The following is a 20,034-nucleotide window of genomic DNA, read 5'->3' as shown; positions in this document are numbered from 1 at the left end:
TACTGTAATGTCTTATATATGACGTAGTCATAAAGTTCAGTCGCGCATCCAAGCACATAACTGAGGTCTCCTTTCGGTTTACGAATTATTTCGACTGCATTGGAAAATGGACTTTTTCAGTGCAGATGACATTAATCTGAAAAATAATTACAAAGAATCGTATGGTTCAGTAGAATTTTTAATCGCTCGAGCCAAAAAGGGTGAAGTATCTTGCCAAAGTGACCTTGGTATCGCTTATTGTGAAGGTATCGAAGGATTCGTGGAGAAGGACACCGAGAAAGCTATCGGGTGGCTAGACACAGCTGTCCAAAATGGCTGCATTCTTCCCTCATTAATACTAAAACTTGGTCAATTGCTGGATCTCACAGGAGAGCCACACAACCGGCGAAAAGCGTACGATTTGTATCACAAGGCAGCGCGTCTGGGAAGTACACCTGCGCAGCTTAATTTGGCTGAAATGTATCGATGTGGAGTTGAAAGAGTGGTGAACGTAGACATCAAAGAAGCGTTTGAATGGTACAAAAAGGCGGCAGGGGAAAGCACAGTCGAACATAGCACAGAGATGGGATCTTTAGGTCTTCTTATTGCTGGAACTATGAACAAAATTGAGAATTCTCTTGATGATTTTCGACAAAAAGCTTTGACATCTTTGTATAAGTATTATCTTGTAGGTGATTGCCCAGAAGGGAAACCGCAGCCAACGAAAGCTGTTCACTATTTGACCAGAGCCGCGGAATTAGGAAACACTGAGGCCCAGCTGAACCTTGGAAAAATATATCTGGAAGGAAGTTGTGAGCAGATTAGGGACTTGAGGAAGGCAAAACGGTGGCTTGAAAAAGCTTCTGTAAGCGGTCATGCCGAGGCTAAAGAGGTTGGTTTAATCTGATAACCTAATGTGAACAATCTGAGAAGGAGATGCAATTTAATCAATTATCCCAGCAGCCTAGGCCAGGGCATATGTGGAGAGTTTGACTTTCTAGAAGAATTGCTTGTCAAAATCCGTACCCTCTGCCCCGAACATTGAGTTAATCAGATCAAATCCTCTCAAATTGAGCAAACAATATCCCTCCAAGCATTGGAGCTGTTATTTCAATCTTTCGAAGGCTTCATTTGAATTATGCCAAGATTTGTAGTTTCCTTTAGTACTCTGAACATTTGAAGAGAATTTAAATCTTTCAATCTGAAAGACAACCTTGTCAATCCATTTAATGTTTCCTTACATGTTCCTAAGAAAATCAAACTTCCTTTCCCTGGAGCCTAGACTCTTAGTCAAAAGCCAGAGGAGGCAAAAGAGGTAAATTGTCTCCCCAGGACCCCCACCCCCTCCAGATTTAAATTGATAAATGTAATTTTTAGTTATTTTTTTTGTTCCTCTGCAGTTTGTTGTTCATTTTGGTTTGCTTTTGTTTTACCCTTTTTTTAGGGCCCAAATGGAGAATGCAATCTCTGATTATAATTAAGCACCATAACAGAGTAAAGTGTTGCCATAGCTGCTTTATGTATAGCTACAAAGGAGAATTACCACTAAAAAATCTTGGGAGCTTGAGGGTTGCTTGAATGGGGGAAAATTGAGATTTGGAGCATTATTTGAAATGGGAGAATGGGTGGTAGACAAGTTATAGATCATTTCCTGGGTCTCAGCTGCCTTAACCTCCCTTATGTAAACAGTGATACTGCCATTGGTTGCAATCAAACCATTTCAGTGTGTTACAATTGGTATTCTGTGACTTCAAGATTATCTCAATACCATTTGTTGACCACTTACTAAATGTATCTTTATTGTTGTTAGCTTCTTCAGCAGTGCCAACTGGATGATGACTTAAAGCACGATGGATCAGAAGTTTCAATAGAGACTTTTACACAGTCATTTGACATTATGAATGAAAGACTTAGGCAGAGAGAGGAGGCAGATAAGCATCCATTTGCAATTTCTAACCCAGTGGTTTTCACAGAAGAAATGCTTCGTCAGTTTGATTGGTCCCCAACAGCAAGAATTTATCTTCAAGCTTACAAACTGGTTAAAGAAGGCCTTGAAGTTCTGTGGAAAAGCAACTTCACTAATGAGAGAGGAATTACTCTTATTGCCTATGGATTCTTGACTGAAAACTCTATTCTTCAAGCATTTACTATTTTGTCACCCAATATTCTCCAGCTTTGTGAGGAAATTTTAATAAAGAATCCTTGCTTTTTGGAGGGACTCCTTTTGTCCTATGCTTTGTGGGATTTCAAAAGGGGGAAATGTTCAGAAGAAGATTCAAAAACTGACAACCAAGTAATACTATGTATAATGAACTTGATTAGTTTTGTCCATAGGACAGAACCCAACAGCTCTCCATGTGAAGACCCATTTGAGTTTGATAAGAACTACAGCAGCTGGCTTCATGTCTTGTATTATCATTTAGCATCCATTTACACAATTTCATAAGCTATTGAACTCGCTGCAGAGGCTTCTGAGAACTCTGTCAAGTGCTGCCCGTTGTACTATGAGGCTAAAAGAGTTCTGGGTTATACAATGATGTTGCTGTATGCTTCCAAAAAGTTCCCTGAAAGAGAAGATTCAAGCCATCAATTACCCAGAGAGTTGCTCAGACTTGAAAATCAAGAACAACATAAGAGAGAAATTTCCAAATATGATTCCTGGACTGCTGAAAAATTAAGAGACACAGCAGTAAAGGTTTTAAAGGAGTATCTTGTAGAGGCCCCACACTGCGACAAGACATACCCAAATGTTTGTTACTACCTGGCAAAAATTTATCTGCTAGAAAGAAACATGGATGAATTCAGGAAGTATTTTGAACTGGGACAAGATGCTGAAGAAAAAAGACTTCCTTTCTTTGAAAATGTTGACCTGCCATTAAAGGATATGATAGCACCTGTCTACCAACTTTTTGCTAATGTGAAAATAAAAGCAATGTGTGGAAATGAGGCATGCAACAAAAAAGTCAAAGAGAGTGACTTAAAATCTTGTGGTCAATGTGGTATGCAAAAATACTGCTGCAAGTATGTATCTTCACTTGAGTTGTTTATTCTTTTAACTTCAGTTGGCTTTGTATTTTAATTTGCTGTTTTTAGATCTTAAGGCAGCTGTTTTTAGGTCTTGAGGCAGGTGCGAAATTTCTTAATTCTCAGGTAAAGATTATTATCCTGTGTTCTGTACCACAGAGCAACTTGAATTATGTTGAGATCATTTTCACATTGTCACAGCTGCCAAATTAGTGAGCCAAAACATTAAAATGGTGACCATGTTGGTGAACTATATAAGTCCTATGAGATTGAAAAGCCTTTCCTCTGCTCTAATAAATTTACATAGCTGCTTACCACGAGAATGCAAAGGCTCTCTAACTACTTCCCCGGATGAGGGATTTCAGGTTACAAGCCAGATTTTTGTCAGGCTTTCTTGACAGTTCTCTAGTACCCAATTAAAATCTCGGGTGGAGAGAGGTGTAGTGACAGGTCAGTGTAGGTGGGTAAGTGTCATGCCCATATACAGAACACAATGACCTGGCCAGGACTTGATCCCAGATTTCTTGATGCAGAGTTCAGTGTGCCAACCATAATGCCACCACATCTCCTAGCGATGTTAGGCTGACGTTAAATGACATTAAAAAGATGACTCACCCTTTAAGTTGCTGCTATGGAATTAATTTCTTTTTTATCCTTTTTTTTTCTTCTTCTTCTTTTTTTTTTTTGTAGGGAGGGGGCTTTTACTGTTGTTGTTATTTTTCTATAGTCCAGAATTTCTTATCAATCAGGGACTATTTTTTCAAAGAGGATATTTTAATCGATTCTAAGATGAATCAACCGTCAGCTGTCACCTGTCACTCTGAAACTTAGAAAAATATAAACACTCAAAATATTATGATGGTGTTGTGTTTCTAGGAAAAAGCTACTGGTATGTAAGCATGAGGAAACAAAGCTACAAACTGAAATGCTCATTAATTTGTCGTTTTGAAATCTGCCTGCTTGTCTTGATTATTATTGTGATTGGTCAAAAGCAATTCAAAGTGTTTGCGATTTTTTTAGTTTCAAGGTAGATACATGAAATGAACAACCTAAGTGCAAGTTGTAATCACAAAAATTCAAGAATAAGACTTCTCATGACTTTTGACTGTGTACGCCTTAAAACGCACAATTAAAGTTAATCTTTTTTTACTAAGTTAATTCGATTTATATCCTCATGTCCCATATATTTTAGTTCTCTAGATTGGCTGGGCACCGTTTGAGGTATTATGTTTTGACACCAATACTAATTCTTCTTTCACATTTTTACCAAGGGAGTGTCAAAAAGCAGATTGGAAAAATCATAAACCTTGCACCACTGCCAAGAAATATAGGTGAGCAGACCACAGTCGTCGCAAAAAGGAAAGTGAAGAGTGATTTGTTAACTTCTGTACTTCTTGATGATGATGCCACAGATTGGCAAAAGCTTGGATTCTTATAAGATTTTAACATCAACGTTACTGTAGTTTCAGGTCTCATTTGAACTTTTGTCAGCTCAATTATCTAAAATACTACTGAAGGACAACATTCAATGATATGTGCCATTTGTTTAATAGTTGATTGACCATCAACCATTTAAGTTTGATTTTTTTACACATGGCATTGGACAGTAAGTCTGTCTTTCCACTTTAACATTGCCTCGCAAAATAAAGAAATAATTACTTATCATATACTCTATGCATCAATAATTACTAAGAGTCTTACTTAAAAAAATAAAAGTTATTTTCAAGTCTGTTTACTAAAAAACCTAAACCTAAGGGTTTTGACTGTGTGTTTGAAAGAGTATTGGTCAAAATGACAACTATTGGTGACTGCTTGAGCCCTCAAAAATAGGGGCAGTAGTTCAAATCTTTGGGGTATCTATTGTACTGAGAAACTCTGATGTCTAAATTCAGACCTTTACCACTTCTGATAAGGAGCCAAATGATCAAGATAAATTGTCAGTTTTCCTCCTGGCTCAGTAAACATGGCCCAGAAAAAACATTTCTTACTTGTAAACTTGTGTAAAGCTCCAAGAACGCCACAGTCCATTATCACGTTGCAGATTTTTGGACTTTGTATTTGACAATCTATAGAGACACTTTGGTCGTAAAGTGTCAGCAACTGCAGTGGGTGGCTGTTAAGATGTTGTGTTTGAATTTTGACAATGAACTCCCTGTTAGGTTCTGGTTTTGGACCCTCTCCAATTCCCACTAAGTGAGAGCCAAACGTCCGCGTCATTACTTCTAATCCTGGCACAGTAAAGGGAATACGGTCAACGTCCACAGCATAACGAGTTTTAAGAGCGAAACATAATGTCTCATGCTTAGGTCTGTGGTTGCGCCGGCATTCCTTACTGCAGTACGATGCAATGAGACATCCTGTGCACTTCAAAAACCGCACTGTTTTGTCTCTTTGACGATGACAATAAGTGCAGCCATTGTTAAGTCGTTCAACTAGCTCTCTGGGATGATACAAGCCTTCCTCATTGTTAAATTGTTTATTTTCTTTTAGAATGGGAGGCTTTGAATAAAAACGCATTTCACCCTCCGGAAGCATAAAACCCAGAGCATCAGCCTCTTTGACGTCAGGTAAACTGTCACCAATAGTTGCGCCACCGTTTTTGAATTGATACTCAAGCCAAGGACCACTGTGATCTCTTACAGTATTTTTCTCTAGATAAACCCTCCCAGAATAATTGACACCAATAATAATTCCTCCACACTTGTTACCAGTGAGTTTGTTTCCTACTATGTGTGCCGATGTTCGCCCTTTGGCGAGGATTCCCCAGAATCCATTCTCGAAAATCTCATTGTTGCTAATAAGAACTTGAGAATTGTCATGATCAAGGGAAATACCAAAGGGTCTGTTGTGATGGATACCGTTGTTGCGTAGGGTTACCTTCTCTTTTGTAGTGCCAACAAAGATGCCTTCCTTTGCATTTTCAAAAATCTTGTTGTCGTTAATGTCACATTTCCCAGCGAGCTTCCAAATCGCAATGCCATTACTACCATTGTTGAATATCTTGTTTCCAAGAGCTTCAAGTTCTCCTCCTTCCCTCGCCTCTAACCCAGATTGGTGGTTCTTGTGCACTTCACAGTTTTTAACAACTAGTCGAGAACCTTTCCAATAAACAAGAGCACCTCCACCCCCACACTCATGAATTACACAGTTTTCAATCAATCCAGAGCCCTCGAGTGAAATCGCGACTCCCGGAGAGCCACCTATGCCAGACATTGATCTTGAATCACCAAAGTTTCCCGTCCGATCGCACGCAGGTTTTCCTAAAGAGGGTGCCACACAGCCTGGACCTCCATTACAGTCTGGAAAGTCCTCACAACTTGTCTCTCCTCCTGAAATCTCACACTGATTTAAGTGTACAGCGCCATTGTTTCCACGGCAGACTAGAGCAACATTCCCTCTAGGAAACACAATATTTTCAAAATAGCATTTGGCGTTATTAATTTGGCAAATCTTTGCACAATTTAAGTAAGTGTGGGGTCCGAGACCTACAATCTGAAGGTCATTTACAGTTCCAAAGGCACTAAGATGGTACTCTCTTTCGTGTAACAACAAGGTTTCGTTTCTTCGAGTCGTCATCAAAGCAAACGCTAGCTGCTTTTCATTGTATATCTCTCTGATGCGAAGAACTGGTACGTCGGGAAACTTCCAGGAAAACGTTTTGTCCTGGCGAAGAGTGGGATCGAAGTGAAGGGCAACTGCCACTGCTGCACGTTTCTGCCCTTCAAGCTCACTATTTCCACCTTTAACAAGTTCTCGCAAGGCCCAAGCTTTTCGTTGAAGTGCTTTGCTGTAATCAGGTTTTAGATAAAGACATTTCTGACAATCTTCCAGAGCATTTCTTGGTTCTTTAAGTTTCAAATGGCAAAGGGCTCTGTTACAAAACAAGTAGTGGTCATCAGGCCACATATCAATGGCTCTTGTATAAAGATCAAGTGCTTCTTTGAGCTTCCTATTTTTAAATGCATCGTTTCCTTTTTCTCTAAGTTGGTCGGCTTCCTTCTTCCTTTCGTTATTTTCTTCAGCCACAGCCTCGTTTTCAGGAGGAGGAGTTCTCATACAACAAGTTATCACTTTGTGGTCCTTGTCTTTTAAAGGTACATCAACAAAATAATGCGGCAAGTTGCAACCTTCCCGAGGGGTTGGCTTTTCAAGGTGCACTAACAACTCTAGTTTCTTTTTTTGCATTGTCTGAGCTTTCACTTTCTCCTGCGAAACACTAAAAAATATCGCTGCTTCGTTAAAGATACGAACAGTTGCATCAGTGTAGAGCAAAGTATGCAAACTTTCGGCATCATTTTCGTGTTTCGCTAAGTAGCTGAGCAAATGTTCTTGCAAATAGGTCGAGTGCGAAGCCAGCTTGCCCCACAGTTGTAACGAAGGAGGATTCTCGACGCTGAAAACAGCATCTTCAACGAAACTTTGGCAGACTTCCGCTGGCGAGCGTGTTTTTGTTAATGCATGGTTAAATGCGTGCACTGCACAGCAAAGTATATGCACTTCAATTTTGTCCTTTTCAATCTCACTTCGGATGACGTCTTGCACCAGACGATGAACACTGAAAGAATCTGTCCCATACCTTTGAAAAAGGGAAAACTTTGTAAGAAGCGATACTGTCTCGGCTGCATCCCACAAATCGCTTACTTCCTGGCCGGAAGTTCCCACAACGTGGAGCCCTTCGTTTATAACCTGAAAAGGAATGTCATCGGGACCTAGGTAGGCAGACATTTTCGTGACAATTGAGGGGGTTTCTCCAAGATCCATCTGTTCTGACATTTTCTTGACGTGCTCAAAATTTAACGACCATGTTGTGTGAACTGCCAATCTCTCAGGTGATGTATTTTCCACCAGATTACGAGCCTTCTTCTTCTTCAAGAGAAGCATCTTTTGTTTCCTATACTTCTTCAGATATTCTTTGATAGGCTGGCGAAGGGATCTGATGTAAGCAGCAGCTTGATCAAGAGCTAAGGGCAGTCCGCCAAGCTCTCCAACCAACTCACGAAAATCGTTGTCTTCTCCGGCTGTTCCACCTCTTGTTTTTAAAAACTGAACTCCTTCTTCCTCCGTGAAGCATTTCAACTCAATACAAGAGCTTTCTTCGATTCCCATTTCTTCTCCGATTTCCGTTGCTTCTCTCCTTGTGGTTATGATGATATGACCACATGCAGCCTGTTTCCAATGACCAGTCAGCAGTTTTCGCATATCCGTGGACATTTCTAACTCGTCCAGATTGTCAACCACTAGACACCACAGCTGCTCGCGCTTTCTCAACCAGTCCAAGGTTCTTGACAGCGAATTAGGAAAGTCTTTGTCATCCAAAGTTCCAACTTGACGTGCCATCTCGCTGACAGACAACTGAAAAAGGTTGTTGTTTTCGCCCGAAATCCAAAAAATACCACCGGAATATTCCTCCTTGTCTTTCTGTCGCCAGAGAAACTCGACAGCAAGAGATGTTTTTCCAACACCCCCGAGACCGCAAATTGCTGATTCAGAACAACTCCTCGTAGTATTTTTTAATTGCGCGGCGATTGCTTTTAGCTCACTTTCGCGACCACAAAAGCAATGATTGCGACTGGGCAGTTGCAAAATGTTAGCATCGACTACAGCGTCAAGATTAACCTCTTCTAACTTTTTCAGCCGAGAATCTAACTGAGTTTGTCCGAACTCTAAAACCTCCACCTTTGAGGTAAGGTTTCTCTCTCCGTCTTTTAAAGAGGCTACAGCTGATTCTACCTCATTTTGCCTTTCTTCTAACAAAGAAATTTTTTGTTCGTTTGTATCTTGGCGTTCCTCTATTATATTTATATTGTTAGAAATATCTTCAATTGCTGATGAGAATTCTTTGTTCTTTTCTGATTGCGCCTGGAGCTCTTCCTCCAGTCGACTTTCAATGTCGGCTATACGTTTCTCAAACTTTGCTATTTCATCTATGGCGTCTTGAAGAGCTTCTCCTATCCTCTTGGCTTCATCAGCATTGAATTTCTTTATGGCCTTCAAGTTTTGTTCTAAGTTGGTGACCTCAATACTGACAAGTTTCATCAAATCCTTGTCCACTGGGCAACCCATACACAATTGCAAACCTGCCAAGAAACAATTTAAATGGATACAACGTCAGCCATGATATGATTATTTTACCTTGGGTAGCCAAGGGGCCTTTGCTAAGGAAGAGAAAGAAATGAGAACGAAAGGTGGAAAACAACGGACTTCACACTTTCCATCGAGACAGTAGATAAATCCCGACAAAGTAAATGCCGGTGGAGAGGATCAGCTCACAAAGACCTTAAAGAAAGACTGGCGCTCACTCAGGGAGAGGCATCCAAAAGCCTGATACGCCCCATACACACCATCATATCGTTATTGAAATTACTGACCCTTATTTTCCCACTCCTGAAGTTCATCAAGTACTTTCTTTTCATCAGCCACTGGAAGCCCCAAAGAACGAATTAATGTCTCCATGAGTTGGAAACTGTAGTGGAAATCCGGTTCATTCCAGTGATAAAAGTTACAATGTCCCCACTCATTTCTTACTTTAGAGCGCACATCCTTAGCATTTTTTTGGATGTGCGTGTGAAACACAGATGAGTTGGCCAGCATTCCTAACACTGCTGACAAGTCGCATGTGTCATCAAAACCTGAAAATAGGCAATAAGATTTAAACTATAAGTTATCACAAGGAGTAAGATATGTTTACAAGATACATTATCGGTAGAAGCCTTCTGAAAGTCTTATCCTAAAGGGCATGTAAACCCAAAAAACGTTCATTTTCTTTTCACATAGATGTTTAGTAAATATATCAAGTACACCAAAGGTGCCATTCGTTTTTTCTCAAAAGTCCATTTTCACTTTGAAAAAGCTCTTCCAAATTCGAAACATTCGCCATTTTGAATGGCGCCATCTTTCTTGTGACGTCACGGGTGGAACCTACAAAGTTTCGTTTAATAATCGCGTAAGACACGGAGTCTTTTCCTCAGTCGTTGTTTGCCAGTCTCGTCACGATTTTTTTACTTACAGTTTGCTTCAATATACTCAGTTTTTTCATAATGGTAAAGCGTTGTGTCGTCCAGTTTTGTACTGATTCAAACAAAACTGGGCATACAACGCAAATATTTCCAAATGACGCAAATTTGAAGCCACAATTTGTGAAACTTGTTCAAATGAAAATAGCCGATTTCGCCGAGCCGTTCGAACATTCTGTTGTTTGTAGCAGTCATTTTTCTTCCTGGTGTTGTACCGACAATTCAGGCCCTACCAGAAGCAAATTATTCGGAACTATAAACAGCTAGCTGTAGTACTGTATTATTAAATCAATGACAGAAACAACTCAAGCAAATCGATCTCAAAATGTAACGAAACAAATGAAACGAAAAACATTTAGCTTACTCGTTTCCGGTGTGATTCTCTGTGCCTTACTGCTGCCTGTACGTGTAATAGGCCGTCTCTAGCACCCAGAAATCGAGGCAAATTGACTAAAAACCTGGATACTCAGTGATACAACTTATCTGGGTTTCAGACCCTCGCTCCTCTACTTTTTGCCACAATTGCCCGATTTCCGTACAACAAACACTTTCACGAGTTGTCGGCATTGGTTGACAAGTTCCACACTCGCACCTTTGACAATTTTAAATAAAACACCCTCGGAAGCTCAGCGGGTTTAAAAAATTTCTGTTGCATTCTTTTAGATTGTGCCCTTGCTTTATTGGATTTTCATATCAAATACAAGTTAATCACACAGTAAATTAGATACCAGTCTGAGTTTCCGAGGAGGTCGCATCGCTGTCAACACTGTGTTCGTGCGGATCGCTTCGGTGAACCCTACGCAGCTCATATTGTTAAGGACGTGGCCCAGACTCTCCTAAAGATTCTAGACCATCCCCATCGCCGTCATATACTAAGCTTAGGGCATTCGAGTCGCTATCTTCTGAAAAACATCTTCGAACTACCGCTACTTACACGAGCTACCACACCAGTTCTACTGGGGAATATGTGTTGCGCAATATTTTAGTTCCACCGCTTACGTCACGACTCTCGCTATTGTTTTTACCGGAAATGGAATTTCAGTTGAAAATGCCGATTTTCTCCTAAAATAAGTCGAATTGGACAAAACGAATTTCAGATTCGTTCTCTACGCCACTTTTTACATAGTATGAGAAAAACATGTATTTTTGGGTTTACATGCCCTTTAAAAGATAACTGCTGTATTGCATCGTTTAGTGCTCATGCCATCTCAGGTCAAATTCAGTCATCATTCAGTAGGCTCATATAACTATTGTTACACTCTTGCGTAAGCCTGAAGCTCCTGCTTGTCAAGGTAGTGACTCGACAACGTCAAACCGCTGCCAAGGTTATCTCAACTTTACACAACAACATGAACAGACATCACATGTCATGGCTAAGAAGCGAGATAAAGCCGTAACCGAAGAGGGGATTTTAGCATGATCAATTTGTGAACTGAAGGGAAAGATCGAGTCAACGCATTAAAAAAGCCGTGTAGACTAAATTCTGATCTGTCATGATAGTTTCCAAGTTGCAAGTATAGCTCTTGACTGACTTCAGAGTCTCGTTGGACCGAGAGTCTTTCCGACATGTGTATAGCGCCAAGCGACCTGTGTCACAGATTAACGCGCCAATAAGAAACCGCGGGCTGATCTGGAACAATTATATATTCTCAAATTTGTTCCTCATCATTATATTCCACTGTAAGTTATAATTAGCAAAAACATCGACTAGAGATTTAACATTGGCGTGGTCTGTACTCTTAGCGACAAATTTTGACTGTGATGACGAATATCGTTGTCGATAAGAGTACAGACCACGCTTGACACGTTGACGCAAGCAGCGTTGTTTGTACTCTTATCGACAATGGCAAATTGGCCAATTACATTGCAAAATTACTGCCAATTTTGGTAAAATAATCATTCACCTGTAAATTTGGCCATGTGTGGTTCAAGGTAAAGTTTAGCCAGATCCTTAGCAGATGCCACTTTATAATCATATAGATGCACTTTTTTCTTGAATCTTCCCCAGTTGTTGTTGATGCTGCCATAGTTTAAATCAAATGAACCATCTTTCTTCATGTGAGTGGAATAAACCTGGGTATCTATTCCACTGGAGCTCTTCAATGATGTGTAGTGTTCAACAAGTTCCTTGCCCGCAAAATCACGGAGAACTGGTAATAGAAGCCTGTTTAATGTGATTCCAATCACAACCCATCTTTTTTGTTTGTCATCCAAATCAAAGCTGCTGACTGTATGAAATTTCAAAAGAAAACAAAAGTTTTTGCCACAGACTGAAATAGATCTCACTTGAAATGTAGGTTAGCATTGAACTTTAAGATGTTAGGTTTACAATTGTAAGCATTTGGGGAAATCTCACCATTGGCTGTGAGGAAGTTGCCAATTTCAAAGACTATGAATACTCCTTAGTCTGTCAAACAAGCAATATATACCCAATCATTCTATGATTCAACTAATACCCCATTTTACCACAATAGGGCAGTGGTACACATAAAACATGCCCCAGTATTACACTGTTGAAAGGGGAAAAAATCCAGAAAATTAAGTGATATTGGAATAATAACATTCCTGCCTCAACTTTGCCATATGCTAAGTACAGGCACAAATATGAGATTAGGCATGCAGGAATTGGCCTTACACTCCTTGTTCTCTCCAATTGGCACCTGACATAAGCTTGTTTTCTTGCTGGTGCTTATAATAACAAAGAAGTAAGAACCATTCATACTGATCATGTGACCTTCCATGTGGTGATTTCACATGGATCCTGCCAAGTATACATTTTCATCAATTTCTTACAAATTCATTTAACAGAATGTGATTAAGGTCCAGGAAAAACATGTAATCAGAACATGGCTAAAGTCAGTGATAGGGAGTGGGGGGGCGGTTCTTTCTCGTACCATAATTTCCGGTCGTTTACCTGCGGGTAATAGGCTAAAGATCATATTACATCTTAAGTAGAGTTACAAGAATAGTGATTGGACGAAACACCAAAAATAAACAAATATCAAGATCCTTAGGAAGGTATTCTAACACTCTGCAACCAGTATTTCATCAGATTGGGAAGAAGTTTGGCTTATAATATAAGACTAAAGGTAACAAAGCTATAAAGAAGCTAGACAAAACCAAAAGCTACAAATGAAGACAATTATGTAACAACTTGTAATCCTGGTGCCTACAAAGGTTGTTTTTGTGTATGCAACCCCCTGTCACTCTTTATCAATGATTCCATACAAAACAGGTAATCTTGCCTAGAATTAATGGCCATTGTGTATGTTTTCTCTAAGGCTACACTTAGTCTTTTCAACAAATGAAGTTGCACATTTTCTGTATTTTGGAGCTAAGGAAAATTCTGGTAAGTAGGGATTCAAAAATGGTTAAGGTTCTTTACCCCTGGGTTTGGATCACAAAAATTACATTTGTCCAAAAGTCACTGAGATGGGGTCTATAACTGGCCACAGAATACACTGTAATTGAGTAGGGGGGGTTCTGATGGGAGTGGCACATACCCAGCAAATTAGACCCAACTACCCCCCTGCCCCCCCCCCCGAGTCAGTTGTATGATATTTTCCTCGACATCACCAGACAGGAAATGGCAAGATTCTCCTGGAAACAAAACCACTCACCTCCAAAGGGGTCAGAGGTAAGGTGTAAATTTTTAAATTTAAATAAAAGTAAACAAAGTTTTTCTACCCACCAGGGCCTGCTGCTGCAGCTGAGGGACTGGTGAAAACTATGGGTATGGCAGGAGGTCCTGGAAGTGTTGTTGGCACAATTAAAATAGGGGTTTTGCTTGTGCCTGTTGCCATGGCAGCCTAAAGAGTGATCATAGCTATTAGCAAACTAAGTCATTAACATAACTAGGAATGTGAATCCTAGCCTACATATTTCTTTTAATGTGTATGACATTAATGAAAAAATATAATACTGTAATCAATGCATGTGCGAAATAATGGAACTAAAATCTCTACTCTAGACCTAAAAATCTATAGTGGGTCATAAACAGGTTTCTTTTTGAGGTAGGGATGATAACAAAATCACAGAAGGAGGCACTACCTTTTTTTCATCGTCATTTTCACTCATTTAAACAATAACACCACAAAATTAGAGTTAATTCACATCAAATTATTGTACCTTGTAATCAAGTCCCCTTGAGGTTGAATAGTCAAGATCAATTTACTCCATTCACTAACTCAGCTAAAAGAAATTAATAAGTAGATAATTTTCATTTCAATTTTCATTATTATTATTATTATATTATTATTATTAGATTAATTTACCAGTTTTCTTTGTGTCATTGAAAAAATAATAGTATTTAAATTTCATTGTGAAAGGTATGTGACCCCCATACTGTACATGCAAGAATCAGTTGTACACGTACAATACTGTACCTGCTAGAAACAGTTGTCTGCTGCAACAAGGTCCTTTCATATGCTCACTAATTAGCTGCCCTTTTTCTGATGAGGTGTAAATAGGTAGTAAGCTGCCATCATCATGATTTAAAGGAGTGTGGGTGGGGTTGATATGCCAGGCTTCCAAACAAAGGCATTGGTGGTAATGTCAATTAGTGGTGATAATGTTAGACCTATCCCTCCCAATTGTATGGTTAGTTAGGCATGTGTGTGCTGACAAAGCTGAGTTTTCTTTTGTGCAAAAGGAGACTGCTTTTTGATGCTCTTCCAAACTGACACACTGACTGGTCTATCCAATATACTTGTGATCACAGTCATTGCATGGAATAGAATAAATAGAGTCGAAAGAACGACGAACCAACAGTATTTATTCTAAAGGGGAGCTAATTAGTAGCATATAAAAGGACCTCTTGTTGCAGTGAGTAGATAACCCCTGATGAAGGCACTAAACAGGAGTTTCAAAACGTTGGGTCTATGAATTGTAACTTCTTGATCACATTCATTAAATCTTTACACATGAGCAGCATCAAACCATGTCTGATTGTCCACCTGGTTGCCTTGTGAACTTAAATAAATCCAATTTTGATTTATTTAAATTATTTATTGTAAAATAATCCTTCTAACCCTAACCCTAGCGTAAATTGGCCACCGTAAAGAGTTTAAAGACTGAGGTTTTGAGCGTTAGCCCTTCGTATTCTAAATTTACGTTTCAACTCAGTTGATAATACTAAATCACCCTGTTATACTCTCCCACCGACGTAGCACCACAGTTTCTTCAGAAACTTACCCTCTTTATTCTTTCTGGTGTAGTTCACCCTCCTTGCGCGCTTTCACGAAGGAACACGCACGGCCTCACGTTCCACGAGCTCTCGTCACTGAGCTGTCAATAAAATAACAAAACCTTTCCCTTGAAAATTCATCATACTTCAAAAAAGGTTCCTGGGTAGTAACACACCAGAAAAAAATTCGTCTTTGCTCAGCGGAATCGTCCTTTTCAGAGCTCGTGTTTTTTGTTCCTAGGCCTGCAATACTTTCAGCGGACTAAACAAAATATCTTATGGCATACTATATTGTTTGATTTATAATAAAGTTCGGATATAACGCACGCTGTCATTGGTTGAAAGAGCGTGCTCTATGAGAGTATAGAGCATAGAACTGAGCTAAAGCTGTCACGCCATCTGCCAAATTGTATCATGTTCGACCTTTTCCGGGACTTCTTTTTAGCTTTTTTCCGATAATTGAAAGTGAAATTTCGTAACAAGCGAGCCGGCAAGTAGTAACAGAAGAACCAAAGAAAGGTATGTAAACATACCAGGCGCCTTTATTTACGTTATTAAAACGTGGGCAGATACGAAAATCCTCAAAGGAAAAACAAAATAGTCATTCCGAGTTTTAAAGATTTTCACGCTCAGTTAGATTGCAAGCTTACGTACGGTAATGAAAATCAAACACAGCCAACACTCGTATAGTATATAAAGTTCAGAGTTCAAAAACAAAACAGAACAAAATAGAAATGATGAAAAATATAACCAAACTGGCATAATTGTTAAAATTCATACTAATCATGACGGTATCTGAGCAAATATGATCATGCTGAAGTCCATCGCGGCTCACTTATCATGCCGATCTCTGGTCATCAGAGTAAAGCAAGCCTCAGAAACTACATCGGCCGCCCTTCGAGTGAAAAAATAAGAGCTCACTCTGATATCCTTTCCAATGTGTTGAGTGGAAAGTCACTTCAGTCACTGCAGCCGAGTTTTGCGGTGCTGTCATCCCGAGCGATCTTCATGTTCCGGTGAATTCGGCCGTCGTTCATTTAAAAAACACTCGCCTTGAACAGTTTGTTTTCTACCTTGTCACGTAAAAAAACCCGCGTGTTTTTATGAGCCATAATTCGGCTGAAGTTCACTGAACATTTCACTTCAAGATTCTGAATTAAAAACTTCAGGCAAAAGTGTTAAATTCGACCTGCCGAATTATTTTGGTCTATGATAAAGCTCGGATATAACACGTACTGTCGTTGGTTGAAAGAGCGTGCTCTATGAGAGTATAGAGCATAGAACTGAGCTAAAGCTGTCACGCCATCTGCCAAATCGTACTATGTCCGACCTTTACCGGGACTTCTTTCTAGCTTTTCTTTCGTTAATAAAAGTGAAATTTCGGAACAAGCAAGCAAAGGTTTGCAAAAATGCCAGGCGCAGTAATTTACGTTACTGTAACGTGAGCAGAGACAAAAATCCTCAAAGATGAAACAAGATAGACAGACCGAGTTTTTTTAACGGTTTTCACGCTCAGTTAGATTGCGAGTTTACGTACGGTAATAAAAATCAAACACAGCTAACACTTGTATAATATATAAAGTTTCGATTTCAACTAGAAAAAAACAGAAATTGTGAAAAATATAACCTGGCATAACTGTTAAAATTCATACTAATCATGACGGTGTCAAAGACTTAAGGTCTATCGCGGCTAGCTAATCATGGCGATCTTCGGTCATCGCAGTGGAGCAAGCCTCAGGAACTAAATCGACTACCCTTCGAGTGAAAAAATAAGAGCTTGTCCTGATTACCTTTCCGATGCGTTGAGTGGAAGGCCAGATCAGTCACTGCAACCGAGTTTTACGGCGCTGTATTCCGAGCGATCTTTTTGTCTTGGTGAATTCGGCTGTTGTTCATTCATAATACACTCGCCTTGAACAGTTTGTTTTCTACTTGTAATGTGAAATAACTTGCGTATTTTTGTGAGCCACGATTGGGCCGAATTTCACTGAACATTTCACTTTCAGATCCTGTATTAGAAACTACAAAACTTCAGGCAAAAGTGTTAAATTCGACATGCCGAGATATTTTAGTTTGTAAACTATTGCAGAATATGAACTTTGATGGTTTATGAACTTTGACGGTTTGACATTTTTGACAGCTTTAGTCTTGTACAGCCAATCAGATTATTTGAACCATTCTAACAGGAATTCTGATTGGCTTATTGTAGCGTGCTTTATGAGTGAGTTTATGAAGTGGGGAGAAACACTCGATTACGTCTCGTGTTTCTTGCTACACTTCTTTCGTGCTCTAGCCGCTTCCTGCGTGCTTTATAACAGAACAGAGCACAGCCAAGGCTTCTCTATTTGTTAAATATGACGTACTAATAAATTTCACTTGCATCCCGGAAGTCCTACTAAGCTTTCGGTTTACGAATTACTTCGACTGTATTCAAACATGAAATTTTTCAAAGCAGAAGACTTTGATCTGAAAAATTATTTCAAAGAATCGTATAGTTCAGTAGATTTTTTAATCGCTCGAGCCAAGAAGGGTGAAGTATCCTGCCAAATTCACCTTGGTACCGCTTATTCAGAGTTATCGAAGGATTCGTGGAGAAGGACACTGAGAAAGCTATTGGCTGGCTAGACACAGCTGTCCAAAATGGTTGCACTCTTTCCTCGGTAATGCAAGAACTTGGTCAATTACTGGATTTAACAGGAGAGCCACACAACCAGCGAAAAGCGTACGATTTGTATCACAAGGCAGCGCGTCTGGGAAGTACACCTGCGCAACTTAATTTGGCTGAAATGTATCGATGTGGAGTTGAAGGAGTGGTGAATATAGACATCAAAAGAGCGTTTGAATGGTACGGAAAGGCGGCAGGGGAAACTACAATCGAATATGGCACAGAGCTGGGATCTTTAAGTCTCCCTGTTTTTGGAACAATGAACAAAATTCTGAATTCTGTTGATGATTCCCGACAAAAAGGTTTGACATCTTTGTACAAATATTATCTTGAAGGTGATTGCCCAGAAGGAAAACCGTAGCCAACGAAAGCTGTTCACTATTTGACCAGAGCGGCGGAACTAGGAAACACTGAGGCCCAGCTAAACCTTGGAAAAATATATCTGGATGGACGTTGTGAGCAGATTAGGGACTTAAGCAAGGCAAAACGTTGGCTTGAAAAAGCTTCTGTAAGCAGTTATGTCGGGGCTAAAGAGGTTGGTTTAATCTGGCAATGTAATGTGAACAATTTAGAAGGAGATACATTGTAATCAATTATCCTAACAGCCTAGGCCGGGAAATATATATGTGGAGAGCTTGACTTTATAGAAGAATTGCTTGTCAAAATCCGCACCCTCTTTCTTGAAAATTGAGTTAATCAGATCAAATCCTCTCAATTTGAGCTAACAATATCCCTCCAAGCATTGGCAGGAGCTGTTATTTTTATCTTTTGAAGGCTTCATTTGAATTACGCCGAGATTTGCAATTTCCTTTAGTACTCTGAACATTCCAAGGGAATTTAAATCTTAAAGATGACCATGTTCCTTCCATTTAATGTTTCCTTACATGTTCCTAAGATGGCTGCACCAGAAAATCAAACTTCCTTTCCCTGGAGCCGACTCTTAGTCAAAAGCCAGAGAAGGCAAAAGAGGTCAAGTGTCTCCCCAGGACCCCCACCCCCTCCAGATTTAAATTGATGAATGCATTTTTAGTTATTTTTGCTCCTCTGGAATTTGTTGTTCGTTTTGCTTTGCTTTTGTTTTACCTTTTTTTTTAGGCCCAAAGGGAGAATGCAATCTCTGATTATAATTAAGCACCATAAAAGAATAAAGTATTGCCATAGCTGCTACAAGGGAGAATTACCAATCAAATAAATACAATTGGTATTCTGTGACTTCAAGATTGTCTCAATACCATTTGTTGACCACTTACTAAATGTATCTTTATTGTTGTTAGCTTCTTCAGCAGTGCCAACTGGATGATGACTTAAAGCATAATGGATCAGATGTTTCAACAAAGGCTTTTAAACAGTCATTTGGCATCATGAAAGAAAGATTAAGGCTGAGAACTGAGGCAGATGGGCATCCATTTGCAATTTCTAACCCTGTGGTTTTCACAGAATAAATGTTTGTCAGTTTGATTGGTCCCCAACAGCAAGAATTTATCTTCAAGCTTACAGACTGGTTAAAGAAGGCCTTGAAGTTCTGTGGAAAAGCAACTTCACTGATGAGAGAGGAATTACTCTTATTGCCTATGGATACTTGACTGAAAACTCTATACTTCAAGGATTTCCTATTTTGTCACCCGATATTCTCCAGCTTTGTGAGGAAATTTTAATAAAGAATCCTTGCTTTTTGGAGGGACTCCTTTGGTCCTATGCTTTGCGGGATTTCAAAAGGGGGAAATGTTCAGAAGAAAATTCAAAAACTGAAAACCAAGTAATACTTTGTATAATGAACTTGATCAGTTTTGTCCATAAGGTAGAACCCAACAGCTCTCCATGTGAAGACCCATTTGAGTTTGATAAGAACTACAGTAGCTGGCTTCATGTCTTGTATTATCATTTAGCAGAGAGAAATCAGGGCTTAAATACCCAAAGCCACTCCAATCTTTGCTTTCCATGAATCAAGTAAACCTTTTTAAAAGTTAAAATTATCATTAAAATGTAATTCAGTCCATGTTAATAACTTTCGATTCTTATTCGTTACCCTAACTAATTTTGGTTCCAACTTGTAGAACCTGCGAAACAGGACGTATGACAAAGAGAAACGTTTGCACAATCACGTCACGCAATATATCTAGCTCGGTTTGTGCAATTGATTTTGATGGTCGCAGGGAAATGTCGAGTTT

The 20,034-nt window shown here is 39.5% G+C and overlaps 1 protein-coding gene and 2 pseudogenes across 9 annotated transcripts; 2 read left to right on the top strand and 1 right to left on the bottom strand.

Annotated features, from left to right (window-relative positions):
- Positions 1-106: 106 nt before the first annotated feature.
- On the top strand, positions 107-4,489 carry LOC149033881 (uncharacterized; annotated as a pseudogene). Its single transcript, XR_016182988.1, has 3 exons — positions 107-871; positions 1,790-3,000; positions 4,275-4,489. The product of XR_016182988.1 is annotated as an uncharacterized LOC149033881 (transcript).
- Positions 1,750-17,325, bottom strand: LOC149033880 (uncharacterized). Of its 7 annotated transcripts, XM_089194090.1 has the most exons (8): positions 16,992-17,325; positions 15,210-15,302; positions 14,145-14,207; positions 13,708-13,825; positions 11,921-12,244; positions 9,372-9,632; positions 4,992-9,080; positions 1,750-2,543 (listed from the first exon to the last, which is right to left on the bottom strand). In XM_089194090.1, exons 4-8 carry the CDS (start codon positions 13,817-13,819, stop codon positions 2,506-2,508), a joined length of 4,824 nt encoding a protein of 1,607 aa, XP_089050216.1. In that variant the 5' UTR covers positions 13,820-13,825; positions 14,145-14,207; positions 15,210-15,302; positions 16,992-17,325; the 3' UTR covers positions 1,750-2,505. The 7 variants fall into 7 exon arrangements, with proteins under 7 accessions (XP_089050216.1, XP_089050212.1, XP_089050214.1 ...); XM_089194086.1 differs by lacking the exon at positions 1,750-2,543 and having other exon boundaries at positions 4,538-9,080; XM_089194088.1 differs by lacking the exons at positions 1,750-2,543; positions 16,992-17,325 and adding an exon at positions 16,123-16,260 and having other exon boundaries at positions 4,538-9,080.
- Positions 17,326-17,496: 171 nt separating this feature from the next.
- LOC113671599 (uncharacterized) lies at positions 17,497-19,868 on the top strand (annotated as a pseudogene). Its single transcript, XR_016182989.1, has 2 exons — positions 17,497-18,401; positions 19,141-19,868. The product of XR_016182989.1 is annotated as an uncharacterized LOC113671599 (transcript).
- The last annotated feature ends 166 nt before the right edge of the window (positions 19,869-20,034 follow it).

This window comes from Pocillopora damicornis, chromosome 14, assembly GCF_964200805.1.
Source record: "Pocillopora damicornis chromosome 14, jaPocDami1.2, whole genome shotgun sequence".
Classification (NCBI taxonomy): Eukaryota; Metazoa; Cnidaria; class Anthozoa; order Scleractinia; family Pocilloporidae; genus Pocillopora; species Pocillopora damicornis.
This window is presented reverse-complemented; position numbering and strand designations above follow the sequence as displayed.

What these genes read in the sequence shown, in the direction of transcription:
- LOC149033880 (XM_089194086.1), bottom strand. Translation starts at nt 13,819, where the DNA reads ATGGCAACAGGCACAAGCAAAACCCCTATTTTAATTGTGCCAACAACA. An exon ending in AGCTGCAGCAGCAGGCCCTG is followed by an intron (nt 12,245 to 13,707) that starts GTGGGTAGAAAA and finishes AATTTCATACAG; the next exon opens with TCAGCAGCTTTGATTTGGAT. An exon ending in ACACATGGCCAAATTTACAG is followed by an intron (nt 9,633 to 11,920) that starts GTGAATGATTAT and finishes GCCTATTTTCAG; the next exon opens with GTTTTGATGACACATGCGAC.